Genomic DNA, 27,636 nt, shown 5'->3' with positions numbered 1-27,636 from the left:
GGGATAACTCCTGGACCATGTGACATATGACCATCCAATCACCAATTACCCGGTAAATTGCTATATTTGGTGAAAAAATATTGAAAGATAAAACTACAAGGTATACAGCCCTAAGGGTTGTATGAAAGGGTGACGTAGGACTGTGTCATATAATACTCATTACATTGATAACATGTTTTAATCGATGAAGTATAACTTTATGTCTGATCATTAGATCAAAGACAAATGCAAACTGCATTTATGACATATGCCTATTTGAGTATCTGTGAGTATCATTGTTTGAGTGTTTATTTATAAAAGAAGAGCGAAATATTCTGATTTAATTCTTCATTGAATCAATGGTGGTTTTGAAAAAAACCGTTTGAAATTGTTTGGTGGCCCTGAAAAGAACTATGTTTGAGCTGATAGCACTTCTTAAAAATCAGTACTATAATTACTGTTGCCAATATATAGATGGATGTCGCTATTCGGTCCTTTAGACTCCAGGATGATAGTTGCCCGCTAATATAGGAGTGATAGGAAATACCAAATCACTATAAAGTAGAAATGGATTAGTTTTATCAAAATACTGACCGTCCGTCAGTGCGATCGTGCGATAAATGAGCAGACGGTGAACCTAGTGTGCTATTTTATAGTCACTGGCACTGCCGTTGCTACTTGTAAGCTAGTGTAGGTGTGGGAGAAACCAGATCGGCTGCTACTGCTGCTCGAATAATTATCCGAATGGAACGTTAACCATTTAGAAAGTCTGGCACTTGAATTTGAATTTATTTTCGCCGAAAACCGCCGATCACAAGAAGCAAACCATTTAGAAAGTGTAGAAAAATCTTTCCATTCTTCAATTACTATAGCTCTTATAAGAACTGTCTAAGACCACAACAGCCTGCTGCTGAATTTACTGCCAGTCAGTCGTTCCGTTTCCGTTTGCCATCAGTGTTGGTTTACGATAATTGCGATCGAAGTTGCCGCCAAAATGCCATCGGCTTTGCCTCCAATTGCCATTAATGTTACCACTAACAACCGGTGTTGCCGCGAAATGTCCTTGGTCTTGCCACCAATTGCCATCCCAAGCCCTTGGTTTGCCTCCAATTGCCGGTGTTTCCGCCGAAATTCCATCGTTTTTGCCTCCATTTGCTATCGGCGTTGCCGCCAATTACTGGTGTTGCCCCACCAATAGCCGTCGACGGTAAATACTGACCGTCCGTCAGTGCGATAAATGAGCAGACGGCGAAACTAGTGTGCTATTTTGTAGTCACTGGCACTGCCGCTGCTACTTGTAAGCTAGTGTAGGTGTTGGGGGAAACCAGATCGACTGCTGCTGCTGCTCAAATGATTATCCGACGCTAAATGAGCAAGCATTTTCCATGTTTATATTCATCCTTTTCATCAACACTTCCATCATTATTAATTTCATCATCATTTATATCATCATTCACTTCATAATCTTAGTCTTCATAATAAGCATTTTTAACATCATATTCGCCTTTTTTATCTCCTCTATATCTCGATCTTCATCTTCATTTTAATTGTCATCATTTTCATTATTTGTCGTTTCTTGAGCTTTACTTTTTTCACGTGTTCTTTCTTGATTGCGGGCTCAACTCGTTTTTTTTTTTTGTTGTATACTATACATTTTTGCTTTTTTTTTTGCTTGTGCATTTTTTTCTTCTCCATATCCTATCATTTGTTTTCACTATAGTTTTTTTTGTTTTGCTCATTCGCTTTTTTTTTTATTCCAATCACATTTTTTGCCTATTAATTCTGTTATGTTTTCACTGTCAAAATTTTGTTTAGTTTTGCTCATCTCTTACTTGTTTTTTTGCTCATTCTATATTCCAACTGCATTTTTTTTGGCTATTTTTTTTACTATACATTAATTTCGTTTTATTTTGCTCATCAATATTTTGCCTGTATATTTTTTTTCTCATTCTCTATTTTTTTTGCATGTATCTTTGTTTCGCTTTTTTTGTACGTATAAATATTTTGTTTTGCCAGTTAAATCCGTTTTTTTTCTCACGTCACCTTTTTTTTTTTTGTTTTCGCTCATTCCCTTTTTTTGCGTGTACATTCTTATTTCCCAATCATATTTTTTTTTTTTTTTGACTATTAATTCAGACTTTTTTTTACTATATGCCAGCGTTTTGCTTGGTTATCCATTTCTCCACATAAAGCTCTTATTAACGTGTCCGATTGACGTAGGTTTAACTCACACTCAGACCCGAAATCGTATGTTTTCAACTTACCAAGGTAGAGCGTTTATCCTACCGGCTACGCCATTTGTCGTGACTTCCATTCTCCCACTTCAGGAGCAAGTCACACACGCGACCTACATCGGCTAATATATCCAACAGACTGACTCGCTAATTGAGAATGAGTATTTGTTTCCCTTATAGAATGTCTCTTACTCCCTTACTCAACAATTTTCGATGTCGCGCTATCTCAGTCTGACTCAGCTTCGGTCACTGATACTGCGCGAACGCTCTCAACCTAATCTAAAATTTCGAGTAGTCTAATTGTACACTCTAAATTGTGGTCAATCATATTTTAATTTTATCATACTGACTTTTTACCAGTTCATGCCGTATCTACTACAATATTCGCCACTCTTCACGCAAGTTAGCTCTTCAGCTTTCAGTGGGGCCTACGACCAAGGTTGCCAACAGGTTTTCCCGAAAATCTGGCGAATACGAATAAAAGTGTCTGGCAAAAATCTGGTGGTCAATTAGTCCGATGGGGAGGCGTTTTCCTGAAAAAATCTTGCTCGTTTTGCTCACCGTAGATGCAAAATTTCGTCCAAAATTAGAAGTGATGACCTTTTTGCAAGACGGAGGATCGGAAATCTGGCAAAAATCTGGCACATTGCCAAATATCTGGAAGATTTTGAGCTTTGTCTGTTTGTCTGGCGCGCAATTAAAAATCTGGCAAAATCCAGATTTATCTGGCATACTGGCAACCGTGCCTACGACTCCTGAGCCCGCCTGATGTTAGCTCTCGTCAACGCAAGGCAAATAAGATAAAGGTGCCAGTTAGCTGACCAATAGCCGTCGATGATAAATACAGTTGAATCAATATATATAGAATGCCAGTGTCGCTGCAGTGCTCGTGGTAAACATCACACATTTGAAAATTACGTATTTACACTGTATGCGCATATGTGTGAGTGATCGATTCGAAACGGGAATCTGATTGTCAAACTAAAAAGGCAACCCAATAAAAAATCCTTCTGCTTTTCCGTAAATCACGTAGGATAAATCACCCGATTTGGTAGTTTTGGGGTATTTCGTCGGCAGGAAAATTTTCTATTGGGCAATTTGACAATGTAGTTCCCGTATCCAAGACACGAACCAGCAACATGTTTGCCACCAAAATATCCGTGAAACACCAGCGACACTGGCATTCTATATATATTGATTATACTATAAATACTGACCGTCCGTCAGTGCGATCGTGCGATAAATGAGCAGGCGGCGAACCAAGTGTACCATTTTATAGTCACTGGCACTGCCGCTGCTACTTGTAAGCTAGTTGAGGTGGTGGAGGAAACCATATCGGCTGCTGCTGCTTAAATGATTGTCCGACACTGATTGAGCAAGCTATCGAACAATTTCGCATGTCTGCGATGGGGATAATGCAAAATGTAACGTAAAGTGCATCGTGTGGGATTCACGTTGGCCATTGCCCGCTGATTCCGCTGGTCTTCGGGGTCGGTGTTGCCGTCAATAGCCATCGATGTTGCCAATTGGATTGGAAAAGGGGCGTGGCTTACAAAGTGGTCTCAAAGGTTATCATTTGGATCCAAATCCTTTGGTGTATCTAATTGTCGTCCGTGCCTGTGAAGCTAGGCGATCACAAGGGAAATGTATGGGAAAATTCGACCTTAAAACTTTACACACATTTTCACTATTTAGCGTATAAAAAATTATTATTAATATATTACTATAAAATTGCTGGACATTTTATCTATCCAACGACATATTAACTGTTATGTTTCGTTCAGTACACGGAGAATAAAAATGTAGTTTCAACCATATTTATGGTTGTTTTACGCACAAACAAAAATTTCGTTTTGTTTCAAACTGAAATGTATGATTGAAATGAAAATATTTATTGTTACATCAATGTCAACTTCAAATTTAAAAATACTTTACTTTTAATTCAAAACTGTTATTTACTTGATTCAAACAGAATCTCGTTTGGAAACAACAATATTTTCAGGTTGTTATAAAAATATTTTATTCAGGCTTAAAACAACAATCATTTTGTTTGAAACAAACCGGAGCTTTTTCGCTCCGTGTAGTATTTATAGTAGCTGTTAGCGTTTGAAATATTTCATTCAAACGTTACACTTCTATTTTTCGTGGTTACAAAGTGCTACCCAGTCCCAGTATAATAAACAAAGATGTAGACAAAGTAAGACAAAGACCTACGTCAAAAAAGATACGCCCATTTTAGTGAATTTTTCGGTGCTAAAAATTATGTAGACCTTAATGAGGTTAGTTAGAGTTAAAATAATAAAATATTTATTTTGTAAATTTTTTAAATAACCATGGCATTATGCAGCACCCTAACAATCTACTGATCGCTAGATGTCGCGCACAGCCTACAGCCGGCCGCAACCGTTTGCGAAAGATCCATTCACCGCGAACAGCAGTATATATACGGCATGCAGCCGCAAACGCGAACGTTTTTCATTCACACACACGACGGCGCCACAATCTTCATTGACCGACGTACCACCCATCCATTCAAGCAGACAACACAAAGCGGAGAGCGAAGGCATTCTGGTTTTCCACTAGCAGTAGCAACAACAAAGCATTGAAATTCGTGCGTCGCCAAACAGCTGAACGCCAATCTTTACCTCGACGCCGTCGAGTATGGAAGTACGGTTTTGTGAGTTAGTCGGCTTTTTGTTCAATCGGTGCCCAACTAACTATTATTGTTGATGGTAATAAGTGATATTTTCTACGTTTTTTTTTACTCCGAATTTAATCTGAACAAACAAGAGTGCTATCGGTTTTATAGGACACAAAGAAGTGAAGATAAGAGAAGAGCAATTTTATTTGCGTAACACGTAAAGTGGGGGTGCTCTGCTAAATAAATGGGTGTCAGTGCAAAGTGTCACCTAAGTAGGCTGTCGACGACTGTAGTCCAACCCAGGAGGCCCCAGACATTGCAGCGAAATCTGAGAAAAATATTGCTAACCAGCTTTCATTTTGCGGTTGATCTCGAGTGAATAAAGGAAAACCCGGTCGAGGAGAGTGATAAGGCTTTTGTGTGGTAATAATAAACATAACTGCACGATAAAGGTTCAGTCAGCGAGTGACAAACAAGCTCCAGTCTTACCTGGACGATTGGTGTCTGATAAGCAGAGGGTAGCTGAGGTTATTCGGATACGATTGTGCGTTGGTTCCAGCTTCCAGGGGAGAAATTTACACGATGTGGTGCTTGATTAACTTGCCCAACGGCACGACGTCGGCCGTTCAGTGCGATCCTAAGCGAAACAGTCAGGACTGTCTGGAAAAGGTGAGTTAGCTGGTGACCTTTGAACCTCTAGTAGAGTTTAGACAAACAAATGTTGTAGCAAAATACCCGGTGGCGCAATCTAACAAGTGCTGTCTGGCCGTTCGACGCCAGCTAGTCTGTGCTGCCAATGAAAAATTGCAACTTGCTAACTAGCCAAGCCAAGGAAGGTAGTGACTTTAGTCTCACTCACTAGCAGTACAAGCGCCTGTCGATGTAAACAAATTGTTATTATTCTTTCCTTGTTCTGCAGCCAACGTTGCATACGGTTGGGGTTGTTTCTTTCTGTCTTTTTCTTTAAGCGCAGCAAATATCGATCGCTCTGATAGATCACTATTATTAGTACCGAGCCGACGACCGGTGCGTGTGCGGTGCGGCACCCAACCGGTGACAAATCGACGGATTGGTTTCTATCTAACCTACAAAAGCTTTTGAGTGTTTTCGTTCGTCGGACGCAGTCCGAAAGTCAACAAGTCAATCCCATTAGCGTACACTGACTCGTCCCGAAAACAGCGGCATGCCCTGCCATGAGGCTGCGGCGTGACAATCTGTTTCCAAGCGCGTTTACAACATTACGTTATTTTTATCTCGCCACAGCTGTGTACCCTACTGTACGGCAGATTGACCGCACAAGTCTCAAGTAAGTAAGCTTGCATCATTTTGCTCATCAAGAGTTCTTTTTTTCCTGTACGATTTGTGTTATGCAATTACATACCGAAAATGGGACAGCCACCTTGTTTGCGACCCTTCCTAATAAGGGAAAATTTCGAACGTCTTTACCGTGAAAGTTCAGGGTTGACTTTACTACAATTTTGAGCCTTCAAATAAGCCTTTTAACGAGAAATGATTTTCATGCAGTCCGATGGAAAGTACCCACATAAATTAGTGGGACAGTTTATGTTGAAAATAAACAAACAAAAAACCGCCCATTCACAAACTTGGACTGCTACTGCAGCGGTAAACGATTTCCACTTAGCTAGGCTATCGCATCGCCTCAAACTATACACTGCCTTGCACGAGTACTAAGCGTGCTCAGTAAGGTATAACAATACCCTCGTTCAAAGTCCAACTTAAACGAGATCGCTAGTGCAAACCACATAGTAGGCGGATTCGTGTGTACTTGCCACACTTGTCATCCAGCGCTTATCGACCCGAAGTTTGTAGCGCTTTAGTCAGCGTGACAGATGGAAAAAATTGCTTATTTCAGTATGTACCTACATTCTGGAATCGGCTGGGATTAAGTGGCTTAATTGGGGCACACATTCGGTTGGTAAAACCCCGGTTTCTCACATATAGCTGCCCGAGCATGAGTCGCGTGTAAGCCCTAATCCGGGTGACACGTTCGCCGGAAGGCCAAATTCGGAAGCTATAACCATGAGATATTGAATTGGAATTCGAACCTTTTTTTTTATCGTGGTCGTTATCGGTTCCTGGTTTTCCCAGCGAATCGGTAGAAACTAAAGCCTATAATCTGTCCGTATTTCAACATCGAAGAAGCGGTTGCTGGTTAAGCACAGCCTTGATGACAATTTTTTTTCTGCTTCCCCATCAGGAAATTCCAGCTGCACTAGATATCCCTCTCCGCAGCAATGCACCGCAGCGCAGCGGTGCTGCGGCGGTGCTTTTGCACCGTATAATTAATAACGTGCTGCGATGTTGCACTCGATTCGTACAAACATAGGTAGACCCCTAGCTACTTGATCTCGGGCACGTACGCAAATGCAACCGCCGAAGCGGGCTACAATTTACGCTGACCCCGACAGCCTGCAGATGTGTGGCAGTTGTTCCGATTGGGTTTAATAAGTTGTTCGAAACACTGGTTTGCAATTAAACTGAAATTTATGATCGGTTGTCCAACAACTTCACACGTGATAATGTAAACGTTGAATCGCCTACTGAGAACAGCAATCTAAATGTCAGCTATTGCGAAATGAATTCAAACAAAGTTCATCCCTCTAGACAGTTCAATGAATGTTCCCGAAATTGTACAAACCCGGCTCAATCATGCTAGGGAAAGATTCCCGCTAGCAAACAAAAACAAGTCAAACCAGTTAACCAACAATTCGAGATGATCATAAAAACTACATTATCATAATCCACAAATCGACGAGCGCGGGGATCTACAAGCAAAGCCCGCAAAGTTAGCGCGGATGCAGTTCGATAAAAATATGGTAAAATCGAAAACAAGCGCCGCTTAAGCGGTCAGCCAGCATTCGCACACGGCCTAGCTAGGGCCTATAGGACTCGTAAACCGGTTGATGGCGGCGTCGGTGGCAGCGGCGGCACGGAAGCCGAGAAAAATAGTAGTTTTATTTGTTTTGCTACTTTTTGCCTGTCTCACTCACAGCTGAGTTGGGAGCTATGGCAAATGTGCAGTCGCGGCACTGCGAGAGCACATGGCAAGCGAGTGATCGCATACCTAGCGATCAAAGTCCAACTCTTCTTCCACACCGGACCGAACCGAAGCGAGCCGTTCGCTTGTATCTGAAACTGTATACGCGGGTTTCACTATACTGTTGTACGGACCGCGCGAGTTTTGCTGCTTGTTTTCTGCTCGGTCGGCAGCGGCAACGAAGGCGAGGATTTTTTAATATCGCTAAGCCGGTAGTAATTTGTGCCACAGAGCGCGTTCGCGTTTGTTTGTTGGCCAAGCTGATTTCATTTGGGAAAGATCAAAGCTGTAATTGGTAGAATGTCATGTTGAGTGAGGGTTAAAAATAGTAATTTTAATTAGTTTCTTTGGAGTCGTGTGACGCTTCCGCATTTAAATAGGCACCTGTCACAGTGTCATTATAATTTCCACTCTAGAGCTCTCTACGGCGCTGCCGTTGGAAAGACCATAAAACGACGGCCTAAAACGGAGGTGCTATGAATGTCTCTGTAAATGTACTACAAATCATGTCATTAACCCTTTTCTAGGAAACTTCCCCGTACCTACGGAACGTGACAGTATATCACCTCCAGTGGCAGCGATCTAGGTTCTCTGGCACATTTGCCGTTTGAGTGTCGGAATGACGCGAAACCAGATCGGCGTGCTGATGTCGTTATTTTACATCCGGTTGGTCGGTCGGTCGACTGGTCGCTCGGTTGGTTTGTGCAACACAATTTTCCAATTGAAATCATTACTCTTGTAGGTACATCTACGGGAGTAGACGACACGTTGTCTGTTTCAACATAAACTGATCATGCAGTTGAATAAATTAAATCACGTTCAATCAGCGAAAATGTTGAAGACGATACTGTACCCCTAAGCCCCCCTTATAAAATAGATTAAATCAATTACAGAATGGGGCATTTGGCCTATCCGCAGTTCTTTGTTTCTCAAACCGCCATCACGAAAAACTAATAAGCAAAGAAGTTCGAACTGGAACAATCGGTATAGATCCCCGCGACGACGACGTGGAACTCCCGATCTCTCAGCTTGCAAGGGAACACTCGAATGCTCTCCGACGTATTAAAGAACCACAAGTTCGAAGTCGTAGCACTGCTCAGGAGGTGTGTTGGAAGAGTTCAACGGTACGTACGTTCAGAGATGATGGGCGAGATGTGGAAATAGGTGAATAGGTGGTGGCCAATCAATACTCGAATGTGCAGGTTAAGAATTAAGGGCCGGTTCTTGAACATAAGCATCGGGAACGTGTACAGCCCTTACCGTAGAAATACCGATGACCACCTGGAGAAATTGTAATTGAAGTTGTAGCGCCCAGGAAGAGAAATACAAACCGGTGATTGAAAGGTTCAACACACACTCGCTGACCAACGAAATGAGCCGACGACTTATCAACTTTGCCGCCTTCAAGAACATGGCCATACATAGTACCATCTTCCAGCATAGACTGCTGCACAAGTACACCTGGAGGTCATCAAATCAGACAGAATCACAGATCGACCACGTTTGCATCGACTGTCGGCATTTCTTAGACTTCACTCGAAGCTGCGCTGCCGGAAGAGGACAAGCTAGACGAAGCCCCTCTCGAGGACTGTTGGGAGCACCATCAAAACTGCCATCGGCAGTGTAACGAAGAGCTCCATAGGGTACGTGACAAGGAATCAGCGGAACCACTGGCTTGACGATGACTGTAGGAAGAAAGATGCGCAGTGCCACACGCCAGGACGTGGAAAAACACAGACAGTAGAAGATGCAGCGAAACCAAATCTTTTGGGAGGAAGCTACCTGGAAAGGCAGCAATATGCAGCGGCTGCATGTTTTTCATGAAACACAAAGGTTCTACCAGAAACTGAACGTATCTCGTAAAGACTTCGTGCCGCAATCCAAAATGTGTCGGGATAAGAATGGCAGTATTTTGACGGACGATCAACGAGGTGCCTGATAGGTGAAAGCAGCACTTCGATGACCACCTGAATGGTCCTCCTCCCAGGCGGAGAACCATAACTGGGACGGGGAAAGCGATTTCAACGTTGCAACAAACAGGGAAGAGGTGCCAGCCCCAACGATAGACGAAGTTAAAGAGGTCATCATGCAGCTAAAGAACAATAAATCAGCTGGGAAAGATGGTGTCGGAGCGGAGCTTACTAAAATGAGACTAGAAAAGCTAGCTGTTTGAATACACCGGCTAATGGCGAGAATTTGGGATACGGAACAGCTACCGGAGGAGTGAAAACATGGGGTTATCTGCCCGAGCCACAAAAAGGGCGACAAGTTGAACTGTGAGAGCTATCCAGCGATCACCGTTCTCAATACCGCCTGCAAAGTGCTGTCCCAAATCATTTTTCGCCGACTATCATCAATTGCGAACCGATTTGTGGAAATTTGTCAAGCCGGTTTTATTGAAGTACGATCAACAATCAAATTGGTCAAATATTTACATTGCGGCTGATGCTTCAAAAAGGCCGTGAATACAGAATTTCCGTACACCATTAGTTCGCTGACTTTGAAGCTGCATATGATACCATCGACCGGAAAGAGCTATGGAAAATCATGGGCGAGAACGGCTTTCCCAGGAAGCTGATCAAACTGACTGAATCTATGATGGATGCTACAAAGTGCTTTGCTATGTTCAGGTGGATTGTCGAGTTCATTCGAATCGCACAGAGGGCTTCGTCAAGGTGATGGCCTCTCGTTTCCCAATTCGTTTGCTTTGCCGATGACATGAATCTTATCAGCCACAGAACATCTGTGGCCGTGGCTGAACAGATATCAGACTAAAGCGTGAAGCAGAGAAGATTGGCTTAAAGATAAATCACGGTGTTCAAAGTACCGTTATTGAAAAATATAATAGGTCATTCCAACAGCAAATCCTCCTAGCCATCCTAAACCTCTAAGCCAATTTTTGAAAAAATGGTTCGACGAATTTTGAAGTTTGAAAGAGCAGATTGCTCATATAACAAAAACATAACAAAAATCTTCAATAACACTTCCAAAATGAACGTAAATCACAGCCGGTATTGATTTTTATGCAAAATCGTCGTGGGAAATCGTCGTGGGTCGTGGGAAATGACCAGCATCGAATCTAAACTTAGTCATCGCTTACTATAATGAAAATAAAAAAATAACTTTTTTGTGTCCGAAAATATAGACATGGTTTCTTCGGCAAAATTGCAAATATTGTAAAAACAAGCAACTATGCTGAAGAAATAAAATTTCTATCTTTATCGAGCGCTGAACTATAGGGCATATTCTATAAAACTTCTTTAAAAATTGGTTTTTCATGCTTAGCTTTTGTTAGTTGCATTTTACAAGAATACAATGTTCTAGGCAATTATCGAAGCTCTCAAAATACACGTTTTTGCAGAAGACCGCAAACCTCTTGTACCTTTACTTGCTGAGTTATCGCATACTCAAAGCTTTAAATTTCCATGGCTTCACAAGCCCATGGGGTAAAATGGGGCAAGCGGATATATGAAATCAGCACGTCATCTTAATCTTTGCAGATGACTTCGATATCTTAGCCAGGAACTTTGCGACGGCGGAGGCAATCTACGCCAGACTGAAAGCGTAGTCTAGGAGAATTGGGCTAAAAATAAATGCGTTGAAGACCAAATACATGAAAGGAAGAGGCTCAAGGGAAACAAACGCGCGTTTCCCCATGGACGGTAACTGTTGACGGCGACGAACTTGAAGTGGTAGAGGAGTTCGTGTATTTGGGATCGCTGGCGACCGCGGACCACAACACTACACTGAGAAAACTTTTCGTATAGTTTCTGTGTGTCCCACATATAGATTTTTGCAAGGTTCCCAGTAAATTATCTTTATGTGCCAAACAGTTATCATTTATGTGCACGTGAAAAATTTGCACATACTATTCATACGCGTTTAATTTTTATATGTATTTCTGGGAGGATTGTGTTTATATGCGGCTCATGATAATCAAATGGAATTTCATATTTCAGAATTCAGAATTCATTCAGAATATTTGGAGTGTAGTAAGGAGATCCAGCGGCGCATCCAATCGGGAAATCGGGCCTACTTTGCCCTTCGTAAAACGTTACGATCAGGAAGCATACGCCACCGCACGAAGCTAACAATGTACAAAACCCTTATTAGACCGGTAGTTCTTTATGGACTTGATCGCATCAATCATCACATATTGCTGATAAAATATTACGACTAAGTATTTCGCAACAGTTTGTTACATGGTTACGCACGTATTTGTGCGACAGTTTTACAAGTGAAACTTGGCTCGAAGGTATCGTCCCCATTTACGAATCAAAGTGGTGTCCCACAAGGTAATAACTTAGGACTATTTTTTATTCATTCTATTCTTTAATGGCGCTGCTTCTGCCCTTGAAATAGGATGTAGACTGGTTTATGCTGATGATTTTAAAATCTACTTGACGATTTGTTACATCGCGGATTGTTATTGCCTTCAACTTCTCTTGGACACATTTGTAAATTGGTGCAAAGTGAATAACATGACTGTCAGCGTTTCTAAATACGAGATTTTGACGTCTCACCAAATAAAATCGCCTATAGTTTTCGACTACAAAATTGACGACCAGATACTAAAAAGGGTTGAGCATGTGAATGATGTGATGTGAATGATTGGTGTGATTCTCGATCCGAAACTAAGTTTCACCACGGTACAACGATGATCTCAAAAGCAACTCGCCAGTTGGGATTTATTGCAAAAATTAGACGAGATTTTAAAGACCCGCATTGCCTTAAAGCCCTGTATTGCGCCTTATTTCGTCCCCCTCTCGAAAATGCGTGCCTAATTTGGACTCCGCATCGACTCTATTGGAACCTTCGAATTGAACGAGTGCAGGGGAGGTGCACAAGATTGACCCTGCGTAGTTTGCCTTGGCGTGACCCGGAAAATCTTCCTCCGTCTACCTTAGAACGTCGTTGGAACATCCAACAAGCTTTATTTGTGGCAAAACTGTTACACGGCGAGATTGACTCGCCGCAATTACTATCGCTGGTGAATTTTCGCGCAGTACAAAGGACTCTGCGACCATTATCACTGCTGACCAACCGCTTTCACCGTACTGAATTTGGTCGTGTTGAACAATATTTCGAATTTGGTGAACCTTTGCATAAATTTAAGCGAATGATTACAAGCTCTAGCTTATTATAGCGTAGTTCATTAAGACTGACCAGTCAGATGAATTGTAAAATAATGAAAATAAAGAAAAAATAAAGCCGTGACGCTGCTCACGGAGAACATAGGCGCCCTTGCCGTGTTCGAGCGAAAAGTGCTGCGGACGATATTTGGCGGAGTACAAACTGAAAGCGGTGAGTGGCGGAGGCGCATGAATCACGAGCTACAGGCACTGCTTGGGGAGACACCCATCGTACATCTAGCGAAAGCTAGCAGGCTACGGTGGCCCGGACACGTCGTAAGGATGCCGGACGATAGTGCGACGAAAATAGTCCTCTTCAACAACTCCACCGGCACCAGGAACAGGAGGACCCAAAGTGCACGATGGCTCGACCAGGTCGAAAGTGATTTGCGACTTCTGAGACGACTAGGAAATTGGCGACGAGTGACCCAAGACCGAGTTGAATGGAGACGAATGCTTGAAACAGCACGAGCCACCCCGGCTCTATGCTGAAGAAGAAGAACAGCTACCGGAGGAGTGAAAAGATGGGGTTATCTGCCCGAGCTACAAAAAGGGCGATAAGTTGGACTGTGAGAACTATGCTGTCCCAAACCATTTTTCGCCGACTATCACCAATTGCGAACAGATTTGTGGAAATTTATCAAGCCGGTTTATCGAACGGTCAACAGCGGAACAAATATTTATAGTGTGGCAGATCCTCCCAAAACGCCGTGAATACAGAATTGCCACGCACCATTTGTTTGTTGACTTCCACGCTGCATATGATACCATCGACCGATAAGAGCTATGGAAAATCATGGACGAGAAAGGCTTCCCCAGGAAGCTGATCAGACGGACTGAATCTATGATGGATGCTACAAGGTGCTATATTCAGGTTTCAGGTGGATTGTCGAGTTCATTCAAATCGCACACATGGCTCAAGGTAATGGTCTCTCATGCCTACTGTTGAACGTAGCGCTTCAAGGTGTTATGAACCGAACAGATATCAACACGTAGGGAACGATCAACAAATCTGGTCAATTCGTTTACTTTCCCAATGACATGGATGTTATCGCTGGAACAGCTATGGCAGGGGCAAAACCGTACACCAGACTAAAGCGTGAGACGAAAAAGATTGGGTAAAAGGTAAAAACGTCTCAAACAAAGTACATACGTGGACAAAACTGGAGGAGGACCTACGAGTGCTTACAATTCTCGAAAGACGTGTGCTAAGAACGATCTTCGGCGGCATACAGGCGAACGGAATATGGAGGCGGAGGATGAACAGCTCTTTTGCAAACTTAGGTGGCTAAAGCTGGACGCATACGATGGGCAGGGCATGTTGCAAAAATGCCGGACAATTTCCCTGCAAAATTCCCTGGTGTTTGCTTCAAATCCAATAGGAACAACACGACTAGGGGCGCAGCTAGCAAGATGGTTAGACCAGGTGGAGCGATATCTGGCGGAAAGTACACGGTGTCTGAGGAATTGGAGACCGGCGGTAACCCACAACTGAGTCGATTGATAAAGTTTTGTTCATACCGAGCTCGTCGGTCGTTTCCCTTGAACATCAGCGCTTTTTTGACCGCAGAGTAGTGGACACTATATTTTCGTTCTTACAATTTGTGATAAGAACGAAAAGTATAAAGTTAAGATTTGTACTAGTTACCAGCGTATGTACTTACAACACACGACGGGATGTCACGATCTCTTGAAATCCTTTGGCTAAGCGGTTAAATTCACACACATAAATCTGAGAGTACAAATGCTTTCCTGTTTTGAGATATTTTGACGTCGACAATTACACTTCTGTTCACGGTAGGAGGTTACTTTGATCGTATTGTGTTGCCTAGATTATTTCTTTCTTTTGCCGTGAATTTTGGTGATCATCACACCAATCTATTTGGAAAAGTCTAGGGAAGGAAAATTTTATAACCAAAAATAAACCAGAAAAAAACGTGTCATCATCATCATTTAGCAAATATTCTTATTTCATAAAACAAAACAAACCAGTTGTTGAGTCATTCGTGCAGCGGTGAAAGCTAACCAGCACAGCACAACTTAATTTATGCTAGCAAACAAATGAAACCAAATTTAACCTTTCAAACCCTGATGCGCGAGCGCGGCTGGTGCAACAACAGGGGGCTGCCGATTTCCCCTCGATTCAATTTTCATCAAATGTAAACACATTCTAATACATAGCAAATGATATCAGGAACACTGCGATGGATGGTCGCGAAAAAAGTGTGAATCGTAAAATAAGCGAAACGAACCGACCTCGAACCCCAAACGGTTGTCCCGTTTTTTTCTGCTGCTGACAGAGTGGTGACCACTAACTTGTTTGAGTAGTTATCGCTCGCAAAGTATTAATTTGAGTTTCGCATTTGCCTTCGCCGCGAGCAACGGCAGCCATTTGCGGGCGAGGCGAAGACACACTTTTGAGCTGAGAATGGAACCAAACTGTAGCCATTAATCTTCCCCTCAGGACGAACTGCGTCGTTCGTAACTATGTTATGCGACTGACTGAAACGGAATTCGCCTCACACCACACGTGGCATCACGTTAATTCTACGACGCAATAAGGTTCGATAGTCGCAGAATAATATACTTACTCAAATTTGCGAATCCGAACCGAACCTAGCCTCAAAAGTAGGTAAACAAAGAAAAAATCTGCCTGTCTGGTCCGTTCGCGCCGTTCCTCTGTCGCCGGCACACGCGTTCGCGCATCGCAAGCGCGACATTTATTGCCACCCATCCCATACGCAGACGCATACAGCCACAAACGCCACAGAATGGCAACAATAATAACGAAATAATACGGCGGCAGGCAATTTATCACGTTTCGCCACCTCGACACTCGACGGTTGCCACCAACGAGGTTATAAAAGAAGTTGCAATGATAAAGAACACAAAATGTTGATTTGAACCAAATATACCTACATACTACGCAGTCAGTTTGTTTGATTCGCCAAAATAAAATGTGAGTGCGAATTAAATTGGGTGAACGGTTAGTTCAGCAGAACACCGAAACCATGGTAACCGCTGGTTGTTGAGGCATCCATCAAAAGAAGAAAAAACCGGTCCACCGTCACGACGCCCGACGACCATTAGCACCCTCATTAGCCGGCGATGATCGTTCCTTTTTTGGTCTGTTCAAATCCACTTGGCAACCTGTTCTGTACTGTACCCTGCTTACATAATAGTTTACTTTTTGGATCTTATAAACCGTAGGTTACTGGAAAAACGGTCTAATGAGAAAATCGAAATTACATAGTGCAAAACCCTGCTAGGAAGCAAATTTCAATTTGCGCGCATTATTTCCATTCCGTACGTCAAAACCCGCCTGCCCTATCTCGGCTAATTGGCCCATTAGGCGCAGAAGCGGTGTGAGTAGGTGATCCTGTTCCGAGGTTATCAATTAATTGAACCACTTAATTGCTGCTGGTTGATATCAGCTGCAGCAGGGCAGCAGAGCCGTCGTTGTTGTTAAAAATAGCCTACGACTGCATGCACCGGAGTTAATACACTCATCGAAACGCCGGCAGTAGTCGTAGAAACCTTTGATCCTGACGGGCGGCGGCTGACGGATTGTTGAGTTGACTCGGCGGTTGAACTGCGAGCTTCCGCTTTTCCATTCACGGCGGTCATGCAATTGCGATATCAAACGGGCGGCTGCTGATTGAAGCATTTGCACTTAAACCTTTGCGCTGAACTGTGTACCAGTTAAGCGTGATAATATCGATTACTGTCCGGCCGCTGCAGCGTCGGACTTTGTCCCCGTGATCACTCGATTCATGTCATCTGGCACGTGCTCCAAGTGTCGATCTAGTTGGACCGTAATTATTGTCGGTCCGACCACTGAAAGGGAATGCCGAGGGGGAGTACACTCTATGCAGAACGCGTTGTTCCATTGATGATATCATCAACCTGACTTCGATCACGTACGAAAAAATTACTTAGCCATGATCGGTCTCGCACCAGGCAACTACTAGCCCTTGTCGTAAGTCATTGTGCCGGCGGCGTAGCGGTGGAATACACTCCAAAGGTATTCCGCCGCAACAACAACCCGGCAACCAACAAACAGCACGAGCGGAAATTTTGCGGCACTTTTGTTTCAGCGCCTGAAAAAACTAGCTATAGCGAACGAGCGACCGAGAGTGTATGTGCAGTCGGCCAGTCCAAAGTCCATCTTCTCTACACTATTCGGCGGTCGGTCCAAAGTCCATTCGGCGTGTGTTTTTTTTTTCTTTCTGTTTCTGCATGTGCATTATAGTATTGGAAAAAGCTAGTTTCGCGTCGTTGTGTGGTTTTCTGCCATTTTTCGCTGAGCGAACGACTCCGCATAGTTTTGCCACCAACAACCATCACACACGCGTGCGCGCGCAAACACACATCTGTCAGCTGTGAATTGGTGAGTAAGAAAATTACTCTATACAGTCAGCTCAGCTGGGGTGGTCTTCTACGGAGCAGGTTGACAAAATAGTTGCTTTGCCAAAATATGCGGTGCAGCCACCTCAAGTTCCATTTGTGATAAAAAAAATTTCAAATATGGAATACTTAGCCCAATGACTTTGCTTCTTTATGCCTCATAACCGACTGAAATATGAGAATGTTTTGGTTAGTACGAAGTTTGCCACTATGAAACAGCTTGCACTCCCAGATAAATTTATACTCGCATTACAAAATTTACAAAAACTGCTAAATTTTTGATTGCAGTAACACAAGGGGAACGTCAAAACTGCGGAAAAGTTCGTAATTCCATCGTCCACGTAAGGGTCACTTATTTGAGCACTTGAGTTTTTGAATATAAAACCGTACAAATGCGAAATGGGTATGAAATGGGGAAGGCAAATGAAGCGGAAGCGTCTAACATAGCTCCAGCCATCCCAAGCCCCTACCTAACGCCTCCACGTGGCCTTACCCGGTAATGCTCTTTCGAGTAGCCAAGCTAGGAGGCTGTCTGATCTCAAAACTGCGGGTTTGGATGACGGCTGATCCACACGACCTTGTTAGTAGGTAAGCTTAACATGAGTTATTTTAATTATTTGTTTCGTTTTAGCTCATGAAGCAAGCACCTCCTATTGTACAGTGAAAGCTCGGGTCGAAAATAGTTTAAATAATGCTCATGGATACCGGAAGAAAAGATTGAATTAATAATGCAAGCACTCATTTAAAATCGAATAATGCAACTCTATTCCATTCAAAGGACTGCTGATGCGGTTGTTCTATTTTTGTCCATATACTTTCATATGTGTGTATACACCAAACATATTTTATTACATTGCCATATGCCATCATTATCGTAAAGGGGAAGGAGAATCAGGGTATCGAATGAATCGAAGACTGTATGAGGGATGTGGTAACCAGCCCAAGTCATATAAGGTCGGAGAGGATTTGGACGCGCCCTTCTAGCACACAAATCATCATGCAAGATAAGTTTGCACGGCGAAGTTATGTATCTAGAAACCGGAAGCCTATGCTGAAGACTGGAAGTTTTGGTCCTTCACGAACAGCATTGACATAAAAGTTGCTAGTTAGATAAATTCGATTCTGCAGTAATTCTACTTGCATACAATGGAAAACCCTTGAGGTGATGGTGGCTACCCCCATACATACATACATACATACATAAAACCGTACAAATGCGAAATCCCCACAGTATAAAACCCGACAAATTTAAGTTACTCCACAACATGCATAACAGAGGGTGTTAGTGGGCAAGCTGAATGCCAAACAGAAACCTAGTTTCTGTCAGGCCACGGTTGCTGCAGGCAATACGTGCACCGGTTCGGGTACTCCGCGACACCAGTCTGTCCGAAATGCAGGAGGGACGGTAGAAACACCACAGCACGTGGTCTTCGATTGTCTAAGATTTGCCGTGGTGCGGAGCGAGATGCTACCCCTGAGCGTGAACAACATAGTGGATGAAATGTGTCGAGAGGAGAGCACCTGGAATGCCGTCAGTAGCGTTGTTGCACAAATTATGTTGCAGCTGGAGTAAAAATGAAGAGATGACCTGCGAACTACCAACACTGGTTAGCACGTCTCGACAGCGCATCGGAAGCGGAGCGAGGAGTACAACAAAACAGCATCAGGCTGGGACAGAAACCCTACGAGGGTGCCTGTGAAAGGACGGATCACGGATGTTATGTTGGTCGCCATCTCTGGATCGGTTCACATCTCTGCGCGTCTTACTAACTGCCTGCTAATCGTTGCCGATATAGGACAGGGGCCTCACCAAGAATGGCTCGCTTACTCGACGATCGGATGATGTTCTCCGGCTCGATTGGACTACTTGAAGACCCTCAAGAGATGCTGCTGTCGCTGCTGACGTTCTTCCTGGTTGAACTGGTTGCTGTTCCCGATGTGTACTTCTCAGCATCTTATATTCGAGTCAGTTCTCTTGCGGCGCGCACGCTTATTTATAGCGAATGACTGACTCAGGGGTGGGGCGGTCGTCGTCGGTCGGTAACAATGGTAACGAAAAGAGCAGGAGGAATAGGCCCGGCAAGTTTTTTAAAGGTGGAAATAAGGCCGAAGCGCTATTAATTAAAGCTTACGGTGACTCGTACGAAGTGGTTCTGCGAGTCATGCGGACAAAGCCGGAACTCAAGCCGGAGGTTTGCGAACCAAAGTAGAAGATTTCTATGTTGCTGCTTGTGACGCAGAGCATGATGTTTCGATAATGAAAAACGCAATGAAAGTGGTCTTCCATCGAGTATGTTTCTTGGTGATAAATGTGCAGACTCTGTGGACGGTATATGCAATCTATTCGCGAAGTATTTTTCGAGTGTGTTTGATGGAGAAACTGTTAGCTATCACCAAGTGAGAAACGCGTTGCGAACTGTGCCTACTGATGTGCTGAACTTCCGTGTGGGGCAGTTCACTACTATAGATGTTGATGTTGCTATCAAAGGAATTAAATCGTCAGCTGTTGCAGGGCCTGATGGAATTCCTACGCTTGTCTTGAAAAGGTGTGCGAGTGCTTTATGCGAACCATTGCGTTTCATATACAACAGTTCTTTGAGCCAATCTACACTCCCGGACCGCTGGAAGAACTCGATCGTGTTTCCAGTGTTCAAAAAGGGGGAAAAGAGAAACGTCGCTAATTACCGTGGCATAACTTCGCTAAGTACTGGATCAAAACTGCTAGAAACGCTAGTTAGTAAGCAACTGATGCAAGCAGTCAAATCCTACATCTCAGCCGATCAGCACGGCTTCTTTCCTGGAAGATCTATTTCTACAAACCTACTACAGTTCACGTCACACTGCCTAGTAAGCATGAGCGAAGGTGCACAAATTGATGCCATCTACACGGATCTGAAAGCAGCATTTGATAGAGTCAATCATAAAATTTTAATCGCAAAAATCGATCGTCTAGGAACGCCAACTAGAACTAGCTTTGTGAAGTGGATAGCGTCATATCTCGCGAACCGCCGACTGTGTGTGAAACTTGGGTACCATAAATCGAATGGCTTTGGAAACCTTTCTGGTGTACCACAAGGGAGCAATCTCGGACCGTTGCTCTTCTCCATATTCATTCATCAACGATGTTTGCATGCATAATACCCGAAGGATGCAGACTGTTCTATGCAGATGACCTGAAAATTTTCTTGCGGGTGAGATCCGTCTAAGACTGCAAGCGGTTACAATGGATGACAATGGACTTGTTTGCAAACTGGTGTAGTGCAAACCGCATGGTGATCAGCGTGAAAAAATGTGCCGTAATTTCCTTTACTCGAAAAAAACATCCACTGCATTGGCAGTACAAGATTGAAGATTTGAAGTAATTGAACGAGTTTCATCATTCAAGGACCTTGGAATTTTGCTTAATACACAACTGTTATTTAGGGAGCACTACTCTAACATCATAGCGAAGACTAATCGCAATCTTGGCTTTATCTTTCGAATTTCCAAGAAGTTCAACGATCCGTACTGTCTGCGAGCACTGTACTTCTCACTTGTGCGGTCAACACTTGAAACGACTGCCGTAGTGTGGAGTCCAACCCATGATGTTTGGATTATAAGAATTGAACGAGCGCTGCTTGGCATGAAGACTCTGTCGAAAAGACGTGACATTGCCAGTCTGTCTGTTCTCGTTGGAAAACTATTGCTAGCTGAAATAGACGCTGCTCAAATCTTGACTCAGATTAACGTTAGCTTTTTCGGCGAAAGGAATCTTCGACTTCGGCCGTTTCTTAGACTATATTTTTATAGAACCCAAAACGCGCAGAACGAACCTGTAAGAAGAATGTGTTCAGTATTTAATCGAGTGTTTGACGAATTCGACTTTAAGCCTAGTATCGACCTGAAAAGAAATGGGCAAAAAGATAGGCTAAGAAATACTAAAGAAAAGATTTTCCGTTTGCGATTTCTTTGTAACGTTCGTGTTGCACACAACGCACAGCAGCTTAAGCGCCACTCCGGTTTAGGAGGCTGCTGACGCTTTTGAAAGTCCGGCTATGAGACTCTGTAAAACGGGCGGGTTAAAAGTGGCTAAATCACACCGTTCATCTGACTTTTCCTAACAGGGGTTAAACCAATAATTCTTCGTACAGACTGATCAATTAATATCTACAAAATCTCCAAAACAAACGAACTAAAAGAATCGAGACTATACGCGAATCTAAATGAGAAAAGATCTCACCATTCATTAATTCGAAAAAAACAAACAAAAGTTCGATATCTTTCAGGTGGTTTTCAAACTAACAGGCTGTTTATTGAACGCATCAGCCTACTGGTCCCGGGACAGGGTAAAGCTACTCAACTTAAGGCTAACAATGGCAAACAGTCTTATTTGCTAGCACTTGCGGTTTTTTGTTTTGGTTCTTCCACACAGTTCGACAGCACAGGCCGAACGGTCCTGATAACACAGGCAGCAGCGATCAATCAGCTGATCCAGGCAGTCAAGCTGATCCAGATGTAAATGAAGAGCGTATAGCGTTTGCCACCTTAGGGTGAGTGGCAGGCGCCGGTCCGTAGCACGTTCTGAGTGCGCTGAGTGGATCAGTCAATCCTATGACTTATGACAGCGCGTTCGATGGGTCCGCTTAGCAGATTGGTCTTCTGCCCAAGCCGGAATAAACACCCCACGTTGAATGGGGAACCCTGTTCAACGTGTACATTTGTTATGCGTATGCCTGATAAGTTATTTTCACCGTAGCACGCAGCTTACCTGCTAGTTGTAAGTTTTACGGGCACGAGTCACTTTTTTTGGTAACTCCTATCCTAGCAGTCGGTCTAAAACTTTAAAAGTTAGTTATAAGGCCTAATCTCGCTACTCTAGCTTCTTCTCACCTTGAGCACGGGTGGATTTTGCTTGCAAAGTTCTTGACTTTGTCAACCACCTTGAAATGCACCTTTGAAAATCGCGAACTTTGATACGGAAGAAAAGTTAAGTTTGAAGATCTCCACTCAATTAGCAATGGAGTTGGTCGGATCCCTTATTTATAGCATTTTCGGCATAATAGCAATCGAAATGCTATTATATTTCGCGACAAAGATTAATTCTATCAACCTGTACGATTTATTTCTTGTACATCATTCGCGATTGTTTGAAGAACAATCTCGAGCGCACACCAGTGATTTAAATCACTCAGCCATTGGGCAAAGCGAGATGACCAATTTGAGTGACGCCAATAGTGAGTATGTATCGGCGCGAGCGACAGTAACTCTTCTAGTAACCGACAGGTGGCTATGTTCGTAAGTTGCGGTGAGCTTTTTACTACTAGTGTGCAATTATTGTGCGGTTACGTGCAATCTTCACAGGGATGAATTCATGGCTTACATCTTTACAAGTATGCACCTCACAAGAAATATTGTTTCACTTTCAGATGGCGCAGTTTTACATGCAAGTGAATTGAAACGTCACTTTTCCTTACGGAATAATATCCGCCGCAATTATTACCACAAGAAAAAATGACAGATAATTGCTTGCCTTGCAGTTGTCAATATTTCTTCGGTAAATAACAGAATTTTTTCTTGAGCTGTTTTCTTTTCAGCTGGATACTAGGCTTTAATGTCAGTATAAATGTATTAAGAAATCGACTGAATTTAAGTGATTTGTGACAGTTTATGTAGTTTTAAGTCATTCATGTAGACCAAAGCGTTCGATGAATTATGTTTAATAAATAATAAAATATTTATAAGGCCATTACAAATATTTTATAAAGTTTTTGTCCTTCCGGTGTTGGGCCAGTGAAGGGGGGGGGCGAAAAAAAAAGATTTTTTTAATCGAGCAAAAAAAAATGGATTTTAGGCATTTTTACTTAAAGTTTAAACGTGAAAACCAAATCTATTCTTGCTTTTAATATTTACGTTATTATTTTTCATGCAAAAATCTACGAAAAAAGACAAAACCGAAAGAAAAAATTTTCGGCCGATTTTCGGAAATTCCGTTATTCGAATTTCCATTTGTGTTTCGTGCTAGAAGCATTAACTCAACTCGTACTCATTTTTCGAGTTTTTCAGGCTGTAGAACCCACAGACAATTGATTTTATGAAAAATAAATTAACTTATATCCTACAAATTATTTTTTTGCCCACCGATTTTTCAAGCCAATTTTCAAGGAGGGGGGGTGACAAAAACTTGAAATTATTTGCAATGGCCTAATAATAATAATAATAAGTTACACTTTAAGATGAAATTAGTCTCCATCGATTCTGTAAATTTTAAAAGCAGTTTTTTTTGTTTAAAACAAAAATTTTGTCTATGAAAATATATTCGCTGTATTGAGATTGGCAAGAATAATGCAGTGAATACATCCCAAGAAACATTTATGCGCTGAATAAACATTTTAGCAGCCATAATTATTCAGACATAGCTGAATATGCATCGAATAAAATTTATGTAAACAACTGTACAATACTTATTCAGCCGAAATTGGAGAACTTGTACAACATATTTTATTCGAGGCGGAAAAACACTTGTTAAGCTGTTATATCGCCTCTGTGCGCCTTATTTCCAGCTTTGCGCAAATTGGTTATTTAAAAACGCGCAAAAGCCTATTAAGCTACATTGCAGCTTCAAAGCAGCTATTAACAAGCTCGAAGCTTGACTTAGATGCTTAAGAACTGAAAAATGATTTTTATTTCTAATACTAAACCATAGTTCAGCCACAGGTGGAATAAATTCAGTTAAAAAACGTTTGATCAGCCTAGAATTGTTACTTGGGTAGCTGCTTTCAAAGCTGCAATGCAGCTTAATACAGGCTTTTGCGTGTTTTAAAATAACCAATTTGCGCAATGCTGTCAATTCTATTTTTAGAACGAGAAATAGTTAAAATTGCAAATTAAAATTGCATGTCGTCATCTTTCGGGAATTGAACCGCCATCTTCTGCTCCATAAGCACTCATCGCATGATCCGCCCCATCTGCATCTGCAGGACAGACAATAAAAATATCTTTACACTTGAAGCAGTCGATAATGTCGATAACTGACATATGTTTGCTGCCAGTCGAATTGCGAAACTCTATGATCAAACAGTATGTGTGCTGTGAACCAAATGAAAGCTTGGTATTAGTTTGTAAAGCCACTTTAACACCCTTAAGCAGCTTTAAAGTAGTTTGAAAGCTATGAGCCTAATGAAAGCGTCTACTGGTTTATAAAGCCACTTTAACACCTTTAAGCAACCGTAAAACGGTTCTATGTTTATGGCTGTTTAGAAGCGGATTGTTTAGCAGAAAAATCCGCAATTAAGCTTGGTTGTTGGTTATCAGCTTTGGAGGAAAGCTGGTTTGGAAAAACTTAAAGTAGCTTAAACATCGCTTGGTCAAACACCATTTGAGTGCTTACTCCATGCAGCTTGGATCGCGTTAAACCAACTCGTAAACAGCAATTGCTCTTGCTGTTGACGAGTTGGTTTAAGGCGATCCAGTGTACAAGATTTTTCGAAAACAGACACTGATGAAGCCTGCATGTCATAGGCGAAATAGATTATTTTTTGGCTGCATAAAGGTTGATGAGACGTTGATTAAGCGACTGAAAAAGCATTGCGAAACTATTTCTCGTTCTAAAAATACAATTGACAGCATTGCGCAAATTGGTTATTTAAAAATACGCAAAAGCCTCTATTAAGCTCCATTGCAGCTTTGAAAGCAGCTACCCAAGTAACAATTTCAGGCTGATCAAACGCTTTTATAGCTGAATTTATTCTACCTTTGGCTGAACTATGGTTTAGTTTTAAATATAAAAACCTTTTTCCAGCTCTTAAGCATGTAAATTTGGTGACTTTATCAAGCTTCGGGCTTACTTATAGCTGCTTTCGAAACTGCAATGGAGCTTAATAGAGGATTTTGCGCGTTTTTAAATAACCAATTTGCGCCAAGCTGGAAACAAGGCGCACAGAGCTTATATAAAGGGCGATATAATTGCTTAACAAGTGTTCTTTCTGTCTCAAACAAAATAGGTTATATAAGTTCTCCAATTTCGGCTGAATAAGTATTGTAGAATTGTTTACATAAATTTTATTCGATGCATATTCAGCTATGGCTGAATAATAATGACTGCTAAAATATTTAATCAGCGCATAAATGTTTCTTGGGAGGTTTGTTTATCAAGTTGAAAAATCGTCTATTCAGCTAGTATAGCACAAGTATTGAGAGTATTGACGGGTTGCGGAGAGGTTGAAGATGCGCTTAATCTGCTTGTGACACTATTATGTGAAGCAGCTGATTTACAGCTTGTTCGTTGGCTGCTTAATCACTTATAGAATACTGAGCCCTTTGCTTAAATTTATTCAGCGTCTACCACCTGTATTCACAGTTAAATCAGCTGTGACCAAATCAGTAGCATTTTAATTCAGCTTCGGTGTTTGTTGGGATTTCTACAAGCAGAACCACGCTTTTGGTCCCAAAAACTGCTTCCGAAATTGGGCTCTACGATGAAAAGTTAATGACTGCTAGTATCCCGTTAGAAGAATCTTCTGATATCCTGAAAGCGAACATTTCATTTCTGCAACTTTTTTCTCTAGACAGGAAGCTGGTTTGTTGGCAAAAAAATGAAATCTGTTATCAACCACCCTAGCTTTTGCCGTGCAAATAAAATACCTTATACGTATCCGGCGGTGATACTACCACGCATATATGCATGCGTCTCAGTTCAGGTCTCACTCCAACAGTCCGACAGACAAAGTTGATGGCGAGTGGGAAAGCGATACAAACAAATAAACAAACAGACAAATAAACATCGAGCTGTAAACTGATCCATCCATCATCATCCAAGCAAGCCAAAGCCGGTTCCTTGGGCGTTCAACAACATGTGTATGTGTGCTTTGTATTTTAATTTTATTGGCCGAAAGACGGTCAGCGATTTTTTTTTCCTCTCTACTGAATTGCAGGAAAATAAAACCTTAAAACAGGTTTCAATTTATCATCTCGTCCGCAAACACAGTTGGGAAAATTGTGCCAAACCTTGAAACGGAACGCCAATGAATGTGGCGTTCAAGCCTCTGTCTACAAGCGAGTAGCAGCCGGCCTGTTATCGATTACTGTTTGACTGGTAGGAGCATCAACCGACAGGTCCGAGATGTAATCTTCCGCCCCTTGTTCGGGTCAAGCATCAATATTAGTCGTGCTGGACCACGCATCTTTTCGAAAACCGTCAACCCCCCTTGTTTGTGTGGTTATGGTAATTTTATGCTTGTTTTTCGAAAAAAAACAACATAGACCGTGAAGTCTGCGGCGGAACAGCTGCTGCTCATCAGCACTCACCTCTCAATCTCATTCAATGCTAGAGTGACGTTCAGCCTTGCTTCTTACCTATATGTACCTAGATTCGGTTCAGAGCTTTGTGTCGTTCTGGTAGAAGGTTCAACCGTCTACAACCGATTGTTTACGTTTTCGGTTGTCCTTATCGGTTGTGATAAGGTTGTTGATTGGATGGTTATCGAAGGGCAATCTAAAAAAAGAGCTGTTTACTGCATGTTGACAATTGAAGTTCCTCGTTCTGACTCAGGTAAATTATTATTGAGGTTTACTATCAGTAGATGGAGTTTGAACTGCGATTATTTTGTTGCCATGAGGTAACCATGAGCACTAGCTCATTTTTGTTCGGCGAAAATACTCAGACAAATGTTTTTTAGGTCTTCTGAACATTTGATTTGATTTGGTAACATTTGATTTTTTTGGCAATGAGTGTTTAGTTCTTGCTCAGTACAACTTAGCATAGTAGAAGCCACTCAAATTATACTCTGCATTCGGCATTGTGCTACATTTCGGCATATAGGATAATTTCGCTGGACGATTCGCTACTGACTCAAACAATTTCGAATGTAATCAACGTAGCAACGGGTATTAACTGGCTTAACCAACATTTTCCATTGCATTGTTACCAGCAATCGTTGGTTGCATGTTATCTAAGAATACCCCACGGGTTTGGACGAACCTGAACCCCGAAGGGGTTCAGAGCTTAAAAGAAATGAAATTTAGTACCTACTACAATCACACGGTACAGAAATATGTCTGCCCACGCAAGCAATGATTGACGTTAACCGATTTTATGGCAGCTTTCCTTTATTAGCATGTAAACACTTTTATTGGACCACAAGATAACTGGCCCTGCCTGCTGCAGCATGACAATGGCAAAGGCAGTGACAGATAAGCCGTCGGTAGTGA

At 42.3% G+C, this 27,636-nt stretch overlaps 1 protein-coding gene across 1 annotated transcript in view; it reads left to right on the top strand.

Moving 5' to 3' along the window:
- Nucleotides 1-4,802: 4,802 nt before the first annotated feature.
- LOC128741853 (E3 ubiquitin-protein ligase MYLIP-A) overlaps nt 4,803-27,636 on the top strand; it is a 29,766-nt gene continuing 6,932 nt past the window's right edge. The window contains exon 1 of the mRNA XM_053837953.1: nt 4,803-5,523. Coding sequence (XP_053693928.1) covers nt 5,437-5,523 — 87 coding nt within the window. The 5' untranslated portion in view covers nt 4,803-5,436. The remainder of the gene's footprint in view (nt 5,524-27,636) is intronic.

The sequence above is a fragment of the Sabethes cyaneus genome, chromosome 3 (genome assembly GCF_943734655.1).
Source record: "Sabethes cyaneus chromosome 3, idSabCyanKW18_F2, whole genome shotgun sequence".
Taxonomy (NCBI): Eukaryota; Metazoa; Arthropoda; class Insecta; order Diptera; family Culicidae; genus Sabethes; species Sabethes cyaneus.
Note: the sequence above shows the minus strand (reverse complement) of the source record. Positions and strands in the feature narration are given on the sequence as shown.